We start from the raw sequence: 11,605 nt of genomic DNA, 5'->3' as shown, positions 1-11,605 counted from the left end.
AACAATGATTTCTGGGAAATGGGTTTATGATAGCAAAACTGGGGTAATCAAGTTCATAGTAGCGGATGCACCGGGCTGCAGGAGTATTTTCAAGATGCAGCTACAGTGTAACAGGGAGCAACACATACACTGTTGCAATTACTGACATATTAACCGTGTTGCCATTGCAGGTAGAGATGACATTGTAACTATGTTGTTGTGAAAACATTTTGGCACGCGACCTATGTGTGCCGTCATTCCTTTGCGCCGGAAAGGGACAAACATCAAAAGGAGGCGTAGTCCTCCGCACAATTTTATGCAAAATATCAACAACCTAATTGAATGTACTGCAATATCGTCGTGCAAAAGGAATTGTTGCATACTGCGACGCATTGAAGTCGAGAGAGAAACAAAAGTGGCAATAGACCGACGTCCACGGTGAGCAATGGATTGGCAGCATACGATGGGCACGGGTAGCTAACCAGTCACAGTAGCTAGCTTGTGTGCTAGCACTGGCTGCAACTAGGTACTGTAGCTAGCTAGCAAACTACTGTAATGGCTAGCAGCACTCAACTTGCTTCTAATTATAGTGCAACAAGTGAGCTGTATAGCAGGTTCATAGCTAGCCAGCTAATAATGATTTACCTTGCAAGCGACTAATAATGCATTTATTACTAGCCATTGAATTTATGTTGCATGACAATCAAATGTTTGCAAGCACAGCCAGGAGAAGGAGTGAAAGGAGGCATGACATTCTTGATTGATGGCTACAATATCGTGTCAACATGTAAATATCGATGTTAGTTATCCAGGCATGACAGATATATTCCACCTCTCCACAGAGCTGCAGTGTGAATAATCCTTTACCTTCCACCAGTGACTGATAGCCATGTCTTTTGACATGGTTTTCTAGTCAGCATTTGATTGAACGCTCCTCTTCTTTTCCTCAGTGATGGAGACAGATGGGGACCAAAACCAGGGCTCTACCAATGGAACCACTCCATCAGGGGTGAACTCCCGCCCCTCTCCAATGAACTCCATGTCCCTGTACGAGAGACAGGCTGTGCAGGTCAGTAACTGTGGGTGGGTGTGCATGCATATGAATGGGGATATTATGTATAGCCAGACGCCTTTTTCTGACATGGCAATCCCAACTTGTACTCCGTGTCACTCAGTGTCATCTGTAATCCTGCCTGTAGTGTAGTTATCGCATTATCACTCTGTAAGCGCTCGTATATATCAACCTGCAGGCTATTGACAGTGCAATGTCAACGACTCCCTCTCCCTGTTTTCTATCTTGTGCAACTGAAGGCCCTTCAGGCGCTGCAGAGGCAGCCCAACGCAGCGCAGTACTTCCAGCAGCTGATGCTGCAGCAACAGATCAACAGTGCCCAGCTACAAAACCTGGCTGCAGTACAACAGGTACAGAAGCATCCTTATGAACCACCCCTAATAATAATGCATGCTCAGAATAGAACGGCATGGGTGCTTTTTTTTGTGTTGTTGTCCTGGTCAGGTTGCGAATGTTTAGGCTATAGGATGACAGCACACTATGTTGAAACATCATCACGAGGTTTGCTACATGGTCTGTTTTTTGCCGCTCTAAACTCGACTAGGACAGAGCTTCTGTCGATTGCGGTATGGCAATGGCTTTTGACATTAGTCCCTTTCGTCCCTGTTCTAGGCCACCCTTGCTGCCAGTCGTCAGTCCAGCCCTCCCGCCAACAGCACCTCTCAGACCACAAGCACCACAGTCACATCTGTACGTTTACACATCTATGACAACTAGTAGGCGTGCTACCCAAAATCACTGATAAGAATCCAGATTCAAAGAGGCCACTCCAGTAATATTGACTTAAAACCACAATTTCCTGTTTGAGAATGATAATGACATTCTATATATTTGAAATCACGGGCACCTGCATTGTTTGATCGTCTCCAAAATAGTCAATACAGTTAGCTATGATTTCTCTCAAATTCACTTTTTTCCCTTTCCTCTTCAGGTGAATGTAACCACTTCTGGGGGTGGTGCCATAACCAGCACCCGCGCTATAGGCCCAGGCTCCTCCGCGACATCCACTATAAGCCAATCAGTGCTGCTGGGCGGAAACGCGGCAGGACAGGGACAGATGTATCTGAGAGTGAGAACCCATGCACTATTGCCTGATTCACACTATAAGGCCGACCCGAACAAAACTTTGCTGGCTTAGTTCCATTATTGTGGATGCATAACCAGGTCAGCACAGTACAACTTAGGGCTGTGCCGGTCCCGAAATCTAGTCAGCCGATGATTGTCAAGCCGATAACTGTTGATCTCACGGTAATTAAAGCCAGCATCTCCTGGCTTCCACACATAGCCTACAAGCCACTGAGGCAGACCTTTGGAACATCTACATTTGAAAAAGTCTAATAAATCAATGTAATATAGCCTACACCTTCACAATAAATCCAGTATTTATTTTAGACAGGTCTAAAGAAACATGATATGAAGAAAATGTAGTCTATTTCAGAAGAACAGAATAGCAAACTCTAGGGCCCCCCCTAGTGGCGCAGCGGTCTAAGGTACTGCAGAGGTTGAGGTGTCACTACAGATCCGGGTTGAATCATGCGATGCATTGCTCTCGACTTTCGCCTCTCCCGAGTCCGTACGGGAGAGCAGGGATGGAACAAGACTGTAACTACCAATTGGATATCACGAAATTGGGGGTATTGTTTTTTGAGAATAGCATACTCTGAGTTGTCCTTAAGTTAGGACCTGATCTGGCTATGCCATATGGCTGTGGGCTACACTAGTTCATTTAGCAGACAAGATTGGCATAGAATTCCATGGCATTATTTTATAGTATGAAGTATACAATTGAACAAAGCTGAATAAAATAGAAAGTATATTTTTGCCGAAGGATTTGAGGGAGTGCGCACATGCGACTATTCTTTGTTGAGCGGTTAACATATATACATATACAATATGCTTAATTTAGAGTTATTAATGTATCTTTAATTGGTCTACCAACTTAATGTTTTGATGCGACAAATAATGATTTGAAAAAAGTCACTTGAAAGGCATGAGCTCTGCTTTGTTTTTTTGCGCAGACTATACACACTTCGTCAGTCTCTCGTTCACAATTTGAGAAACACTTGATAATGCCTCTAATTTCTGGCACAATCCCCGTTGTGTGGCCATAATTTGCACCCCTTCTCCCTGAGTACTGCCTGTTCCAAAGCACTTCTCACTCACACCACTCTCCATCATGTGATCTGGTCTTTCTCACAGGCTACAAGTGAAGACAGACACATTGAAGATATTGGAAAAACTGTCCACATTTACTTTTCGTCAGCCAACAAGATGAGTAGGCCTAATGAACAGAAAAAGCACAAGTTTATATCAATCTACTATCCCCATAGTACAAAAGTTGACCTATTCTGTGTGAGAAATAAATATTCCAAACATAGACTGGGACAGTTGTGGGATGAGATAGATGCCAAATGAATTAACTGCTAGCATTAAAAAAAGTGTTATGCAATGTGGCTGAAGCAACAGATCAGAACATTTAACTTAAAATGTTGATAAACTATTTGGCTATTTCTTCACATTATAAGCGCACACAGCAGTAAGCTATAAGTGTGAATGTTCCATTAGTGGGAAAACACCATTATTAAAAGTGCTTTTATTATAAAGGTGCATTTTTATTTTTATCTTCCCCAAACTTGAAACTCGAAACTCACGCGCTGCTTATGTATGCCAGTTAAGCTCTATTTGACCACGTTAGTTGTGATACAAACCTTATAAAAACATATAGGCCTTTGGGCTACATGAGGTGTGGACAGTGATTCGAAGAGAAAAAGGGGCATTGTTTCTTGCCTTAAGATGGGCATCAAGTGATAATATATAATTCACAAGTGATAAGCTAATATTGTCACCCATCAGACTATTCTTTAATCTTGTCTTTACCTATACTAAATAATATATGTGTGAAATCCGTTTTGATTTAGAATGGACCATTATCATGCACATGTCTCGAAACAGGGGCAGGGGAAAAAATACATGTCATCTCTGCACTTAAATAGCGAATGGAGGACACTCATCCCAGCCAGGTAGGCTATACTCCTGTTGTAAAGATAAGCAATGTGCTTAATATTTGCTTAATATTAGGAAAGTTGAGAAATAAATATAGTAGGCCTAGCCTATGGAAAGCTGATGGGATCCTCCTCTTTTTAATAGAGGCCATCACTCTGTTTTCTCGCGCAATTGCATAGCCTATAGAAATGTTGCGCAACATGAGCTCATGGGCTCTCATTAAGTGTTTCATTAGATTTTTGATGACATTTACATTGATGTCAGAGTGATTAGAGGGACAATAGAGTGCTGAGTACCAGGCAGTTAGCAAGTTTGGTGGGCTACTAATGACCATCAGCAGCGTCAGAGAAGCCTAATTACTGTGACTAAACGGTCACGTGGAATTTGACTGCCTTCATGACTGGTATCCGCCGGTGTGGCGGTAATACGGTCACCACAACAGCCCTAGTACAGCTTAGCTTGGTTTGGTTTGGGCTTGGCTCAAGAGTATCAGCTTTTGTCATTTGCCTCCATGAAAGGACTCTTTGATTGACAGTCTCTTTTGTTATACTGTAGGTGAACCGGTCTCTGAGGTCTCCCCTCTCCTCCCAGCTCATCTTTATGCCTGGTAGCACGGCAACCACTGCCATGGCAACAGTCACCCAGCAGCCGCAGACTCAGCAGCAGCAACAACGGGAAGATACACCTACTTCCTCCAGCAACCAATCAGACAATGACCAGGTATGGATCAACTTTGTATTCGTGACTGAGAACATTGGAGTGAGTCCTGCTTTCGTGATGTAATCTAGAATAGCTCGTTCCCAGTCCTGTTGGTGCTGTCTTGCCTGTTCCTGTGGCCATTACAGCACAAACAGATCTGGGACCAGGTAAAATCTTGAATATTTGTGCAGTCAAACTACAGTATTGGGCTCTGAAATTGGTGAAACTAGATTTTTCTTCTCTTGCATCCCTCTCTCTGGCCTCTTCTTTCCATCAATCGTTGTACACTCATCTCCCCCTTTCTTTCTGGGCCAGGTACAGAACCTGGCTCTGCGATGTGTCAGCAGTCCCAAGGGGGTCGGGGTCAAGACTGAAACCCCAGAGAGGGGTGAACCAGGTGGGGAGTGAAATCGCAGCATACCTAGCCTTACATACTTAGCATACTTCCTTACCTGTAAGTTATTAATTTCCTTCCTCATTCTTTCCCAGCGACCTACTCCCTTGTCCAGTCATCTCACCAGCAGTTCAACCAGTCCACTCCACAGTCTACCACTAAACCAACCCAACATCAACAGTCCCACATCAAGATCCCCACCTACATCCAGAGCTCCAACGCCAACCTGTCCTCTCTCAACCTCAAGACGGGCAACCACCACTCCAACACCCCCTCCTCACCCTCCACCTCTGTCCCACTCTCACAGCTCCTCCTCTCTGGACCCAACTTTGGCCGGGGCGGGGCTATCACCACGGTTACCTCCGCCGCCACGGCGACGCACATTCTGGTGCCCACCTCCAATGCGCCCGCCCAGCCCCACAGTTACCAGGTGGCTGCTGCCACCATCAAGCCCAATGTTAGTACTCAAACACTGGTGGTTCAGCCTCTGCAGAAAAGCACTGTTAATGACAAGGGAGGCCACGGGAACGGTCCCGTTCCAATCCAACCCAAAACTCAACAGGGTCTCCGTATGCCCCTGCAACTGCCATCCCGCAACCCGCCTCCCATCCTCCCCGCACCCCCCGCCAACAATCAGACTAGTGCTGCCCAGCCTCCGCCGCACATCCCAGTCCAGATAGTAGGAGCCAGGCAGAGCTCCATAGGAAGCCCCCAGGCTTTGGCCTTGGTCCAGGCCCGGAACACCTGCTCCCAGGATGGAGCTACTCTTCTGAGTAGTTCCAGCAGAGCCAGCATTCTCACCATGGTGGCCTCCATCACTTCCAGAGAGGGAGGGGTGATAAACCGACGGACGGATTTAAAGAGCCTTCAATCAGCCCAGGAAACCCTCCCATTGGCCCACATCTCTCACGTGCATGCCCAAGCCAATCAGAATCAGAGACCTGGGCTGAAGCCAAGTCCAAATTGCACCTTGGCCAGCAGCAACTCCTCTCAGTCCCAGTCAGCCATCTCTCCTCCCACCCTCTCCCATTCCTCCCACACTTTACCCCTGCCTTTGGTTGAGGCGAGCAGCACCGTAGTGGCTGCCAATGGAGAGTCTGTGTGTTCTCAGCCTCCCCAGGTGAGTTGTTCATTACTAATAGCACTGATAACACTACAATTTACTGATGTTTCTAAACAACGTAGTGGTTGTCGATTCCATTTGTGAATTAATGACATTCCTCTCAGGGTAAGTCGATGAAGAGGAAATCCGAGTCAGTCGCTACCAATGACGAAGATGGTGCCCCTCCTCCCCACCTTGTTCCAATGAGTGAACACTCCCCTGCCCTCTCCTCCTCTGCCACGGAAGCAGGTAAGGAATCCGCTAATAAATGGGCCCATTTGTCTTCAATACTTTGCCTTTCTCATTCCTCTCATTTACGACCACTGAAAGGAGGAAAGGATAAGAGTGCAAGGAGGCAATTTTCCACCTTGGCCCAGCCACCAAGCTGACAAATCCCCTTGGATCAATACCTATGCATGATTCCAAAAACCTCACGTTTGCACAGATTTAACCACAGTGGCCAGGCAGACTTGGTTAAAATTGTTCAAAAATAAATTATTAAATTATTTCTCCCCCCCCACCCTTCTTTTCTTAAGGCTCTGGTCCACTTTCTCCCTCCCCCTCTCCCTCTCGTTCCCCTGCTCTCTCGATGTCCCGTATGGGGGGTGGCCAAGGGGAGAGAGCCCCCCCTCAACAGGCTGTGGTCAAACCCCACGTCCTCACCCACCTCATAGAGGGCTTCGTCATCCAGGAGGGAGCTGAACCTTTCCCTGTACATACAGTATTCACCTTGGGATTTGTAGTTTTTGGAGAAGTTGTAGCTCTCATATACAATACAACATTAATTCGTACCCTTTTCGGATATATACCACCTGATATAAATAATGACATGTACTGTAGATGTAGTGACATGTACTGTATAATAACGACATGCACTGTAGACACTATTCTCATTAATTCCCTGTAATCAGTAATGTTGAACACCACACATTTTGTTCCTGTATTTTGATTGACAGGTGAGTGGGCCAGTCAAGGAGCCAGCTGGAGAAGATTTGGCCATGGACAATCTAGACTCTAGTCAGCCTGAGACTGTGACTACAGCTACAGGTTCGACTCAGACCACATTCCCGGGTCACGTTTCCATCGAAGCCTCTGGTTTGACCACAAACTGCAATTGGTATCGTTCTTTAAACCTTTTCCTGTTCTCTCTTCCCAGTGCTGAAGTGTGAGTACTGCAAAAGCTTCGCCCCAGCCAGACAGTTTAGAGGGACCAAGCGCTTCTGCTCCTTGACCTGTTCCAAGAGGTACAAATTCCCTGCTGTATGTCTACTATTTGTCAGTATACACCTTCCTAGTATTGAGTTGCTCCCCCTTTTGCCCTCCGAACAGCCTCAATTCGCCGGGGCATGGACTCCACAAGGTGTCAAAGGTTTTCCACTGGGATGCTGACCCATGTTGACTCTAATGTGTCCCACAGTTGTGTCAAGTTGGCTGGATGTCCTTTGGGTGGAGGACCATTCTTGATACACACTGGAAACTGTTGAGCGTGAAAAACCCAGCAGCGTTGCAGTTCTTGACACACTCAAACCGATGCGCCTGGCACCTACTACCATACCCCGTTCAAAGGCACTTAAATATTTTGTCTTGCCCATTCACCCTCTGAATGGCACACGTACACAATCCATGTCTCAATTGTCTAAAGGGTTGAAAATCCTTGACCCTGTCTCCTCCCCTTTATCTGCACTGTTTGGAGAGAATTTACGTGACATCAATCAGGGATCATAGCTTTCACCTGCATTCACCACGTCAGTCTATGTCATGGAAAGAGCAGGTGTCTTTAATGTTTTGTACACTCAGTGTATGCCTACTATATTCCTCCATGTTGCTCCAGGTATAATGTGAGCTGCAGCCAGCATTTCCGCCTGCGACAGGGGGGTCACCTCTCCCAATCTGACGAGGACGGGGTCCTGAGGAGGAGGGTCCCCCACAGGACCAGCTCCGAGATCGCCAGTGCCAAAATAGCCGGGAGACCCTTACCAGTTAAGGTAATGGTCAGTTGATCATTGATAGTTGTACACTTGTTTATTTTTTCATTTCACCTTTATTTAACCAGGTAGGCAAGTTGAGAACAAGTTCTCATTTACAATTGCGACCTGGCATGAGCTGGCATGGATGACTGAAGAGACCTGTATCGCTGTCTGTCCAAACTAGAAAAGGTGGAAAGTAGGGTGGTTTCTAGATGGGTTTAAATCACTAACCCTAATTTAAACGTTTACCTTTCTGTCCTCAAATAGCCTCAAAATCTGCTTGTCAAACGGTAATGCCATATTTGTCGTGTTCAAGCGTGGCCATGTTGTGACTACCCTGTTGCACACGCACCTCTCACAAAGTCCTGGTTCACTGTCTACAGTGCCGCTCCGAGTCCAGCCGATCGGAGGACGTCTCCAGCTGCGGGGAGGACGAGGACGATCCCATGTCCCTCTCCCCGGCCTCCTCTTCTTCCTGCCACCAGCCTCCGCCCACACTCCGATTGGAGGGCTCGGAGGCTCCCCACTTCTTGCCCGGCAGCCCCGCCCAGTGGAGTGTGGAGGAAGTGTCTCAGTTCATATCATCTCTGCAAGGTTGGTACCACAGAGATGAGCTCTATGTTGTACTTCACTTACTATATACATCATTGGTTGATACCGTCAGCTTAGAAGGACATGCGTTGTCATGCAACAACACCCAAATGCTACTCTGTGTTTCTGTTGCTTTTGAAATCTCAAATTACAGTTATCTTGCATGTTTTTTTGTGTGCTTTTTTAAATCCCTCTTATTCTATGATGTTGAGGTAGCAGGCCATTGCTATTAGATTTTCCCCATTGTAAATGCTGTTCATGTTATTGTCTTGCTTACCGTCTCCCCTTCCCTCTCTCTCTTTCCCGCCCTCTCTTACTCCCAACCTCCCTCTTTCTCTCCCTCTCTCCTCTCCTCCTTTTCTCCTCACCCAGGCTGTGAGGAGCTGGCGGACCATTTCCTGTCGCAGGAGATTGATGGACAGGCCCTGCTGCTACTCCGAGAGGAGCATCTCATGTCCACCATGAACATCAAGCTCGGTCCCGCCCTCAAGATCTGTGCCCATATCAACAACTTGAGAGACTGAGAGGAAGAATGAACGGAGGAAAGGAGAGGTACTCCCAAGAGAAAAAGGAGAGAAAGAAGAGAAAGGAGGTGACAATATGGCTGTTGAAATACTTTTGAACCGTAACCAAGTGGGGTCCCTGTTGGTTTTACTATGTTTTGTCAAAACAAACATAGAATGAAAAGCGGAGAAAATGAGCCTTCTATCCACAAAATGTGGACCTTAAATGTGGAGTATTATGTTATATTATGTGAGTGAGTGAGCAAACCCTTTATGTGTGTAATATTTGCCTATATATTTAAATATACCTTTGTTGGCTGGACTGCCTTTGTTTACGCTGTAGAAAATCATTGTGGAAATTGTGGCCTTTAAGTAGTTTTGATGATCGAAAAAATAGTACTAGAACGGAGTCGTCCGTTTAAAAAGAAAAACGTGTTTCATATCATTCCTTATTTTTACGAGTTGTTATGAATGGTAAGGTCATGTAAAGCAATTACTGGGGAGTAGCAAATATATTGGCCTAAGAAACTTGACAAATAGAGGGAGTCGTGTTCTGTCCGCTGAATTGAGCAAGTAATTTACAATTGGTGCACAGGATTTATATTAAAAAACGTCCTTTTTAAAATGTCTGTGAAGTGGCAACAATAAGCTATGCGGATCTGAAGTACAGGGATACCCGATCCAAGTGATACCATCCCATAGGCTACTTCAGTTTTCTCAACATGTTTTAGATTATATGCCCTCCTGCTTATTTTAAATGTTAGTTTTTTTTTACCTAAACGGGGTCGGTGTCCCTTAACCGGGATGGTTGTTGCTCAATATGCGATAATGTGACTAGAAAACATTGTATACAACAGCAAACTTTCCGGGACATAGACATGTCTTATATGGGCAAAAAGCTTAAGTTCTTGTTAATCAGACTGCAGCGTCCAATTTACCGTAGCTATTAAAGGAAGAAAAAAAATACCATGCTATTGTTTGAGGATAGTGCACAACCACAAAACACTTTTATCATGGCAACTGGTTTGATACATTCACCTCTGAAGGTAAATAATGTACTTACATTCAGTAATCTTGCTCTGATTTGTCATCCTGAGGGTCCCAGAGATAATATGTAGTGTAGTTTTGTTTGAAGAAATCCATTTTTATATTCAAATGTAGTAAGTGGTTTCTACAGTTTGACCCCACTGCTGTCTCTAGCACCACACCCACCCCGCCCGGCAATCTAGATGTGTGAAGGTTAGGGTCTTGATCCGTGATCCATCGTGTATGACATTCCTGGGAGTGTGTACACTTAAATGTTTTATTACCATAGCATTTTTGTATATCCTCTATAGTTATGTACTTGAACATATATAAATTGACCAATTCGGCACATTTGGGAAAACACCTGGCAGACTTGATGCAAAATATTGTGTAGCCAGGTAATTCTTGACTGGACCAGTCTGAAACTTTGCATACACACTGTTGTCATCTTGTGGACAAAATCTAAATTACACCTAGGATCCAATCTTAATGTATGGCCTCTTGCATTTCAGAGATGAATAATGAAAACGCATGTTTTTTGGTTTGTATTATCTTTTACCAGATGTAATGTGTTATATTATCCTACATTAATTACACATTTCCACAAACTTCAGTGTTTCCTTTCAAATGGTATCAAGAATATGCATATCCTTACTTCAGGTCCTGAGCTACAGGCAGTTAGATTTGGGTATGTCAGTTTAGGTGAACATAAAAAAAAAAAAAAAGTCCAATCCTTAATCTTAAGTAAGGTCTTTGCAGTTTTACACACAGGAAGAGCTATTTACAGTAGGGATAGAAAATGTCACCAAGGTCGTGCTCATTAGGCATCAAACGGAAGGAAACTGACTGAAACAGAGAGGGACTACCTGGACTTATCCAATAAGAATCAGTCATTTTCATGCTGTGTGCCCTAATGAACATGTCCCTGGGTTGTGGTCTTCCTCATAGCTTTCCTCATAACTTGCACCTATCCAAGGCTCTTGTGACAGTAGCAATGACTGTGGCTATTATGAATAATCAATACACACAGGAAGAGCTATTTACAGTAGGGATAGAAAATGTCACCAAGGTCGTGCTCATTAGGCATCAAACGGAAGGAAACTGACTGAAACAGAGAGGGACTACCTGGACTTATCCAATAAGAATCAGTCATTTTCATGCTGTGTGCCCTAATGAACATGTCCCTGGGTTGTGGTCTTCCTCATAGCTTTCCTCATAACTTGCACCTATCCAAGGCTCTTGTGACAGTAGCAATGACTGTGGCTATTA

General features: G+C 44.9%; 1 protein-coding gene across 1 annotated transcript; it reads left to right on the top strand.

The window, feature by feature from the left end:
• The first annotated feature begins 90 nt into the window (after positions 1-90).
• On the top strand, positions 91-11,102 carry LOC109907559 (polyhomeotic-like protein 1). Its single transcript, XM_020505596.2, has 15 exons — positions 91-417; positions 930-1,048; positions 1,291-1,401; positions 1,664-1,741; positions 1,983-2,120; positions 4,610-4,774; positions 5,069-5,150; positions 5,243-6,267; positions 6,375-6,498; positions 6,786-6,961; positions 7,206-7,296; positions 7,406-7,493; positions 8,081-8,234; positions 8,600-8,810; positions 9,180-11,102. The coding sequence occupies exons 2-15, from the start codon at positions 932-934 to the stop codon at positions 9,329-9,331; spliced, it is 2,712 nt and encodes a 903-aa protein (XP_020361185.1). The 5' UTR covers positions 91-417; positions 930-931; the 3' UTR covers positions 9,332-11,102.
• The last annotated feature ends 503 nt before the right edge of the window (positions 11,103-11,605 follow it).

The sequence above is a fragment of the Oncorhynchus kisutch genome, linkage group LG17 (assembly GCF_002021735.2).
Source record: "Oncorhynchus kisutch isolate 150728-3 linkage group LG17, Okis_V2, whole genome shotgun sequence".
NCBI classification, from domain to species: domain Eukaryota; kingdom Metazoa; phylum Chordata; class Actinopteri; order Salmoniformes; family Salmonidae; genus Oncorhynchus; species Oncorhynchus kisutch.
Note: the sequence above shows the minus strand (reverse complement) of the source record. Positions and strands in the feature narration are given on the sequence as shown.

Bases quoted from the DNA above. Each gene is read 5' to 3' on its own strand.
- LOC109907559 (XM_020505596.2), top strand. From the start codon at position 932: ATGGAGACAGATGGGGACCAAAACCAGGGCTCTACCAATGGAACCACT. The intron at 1,402-1,663 runs GTACAGAAGCAT...TCCCTGTTCTAG, and splicing joins ACCTGGCTGCAGTACAACAG to GCCACCCTTGCTGCCAGTCG. The intron at 7,494-8,080 runs GTACAAATTCCC...ATGTTGCTCCAG, and splicing joins TCCTTGACCTGTTCCAAGAG to GTATAATGTGAGCTGCAGCC.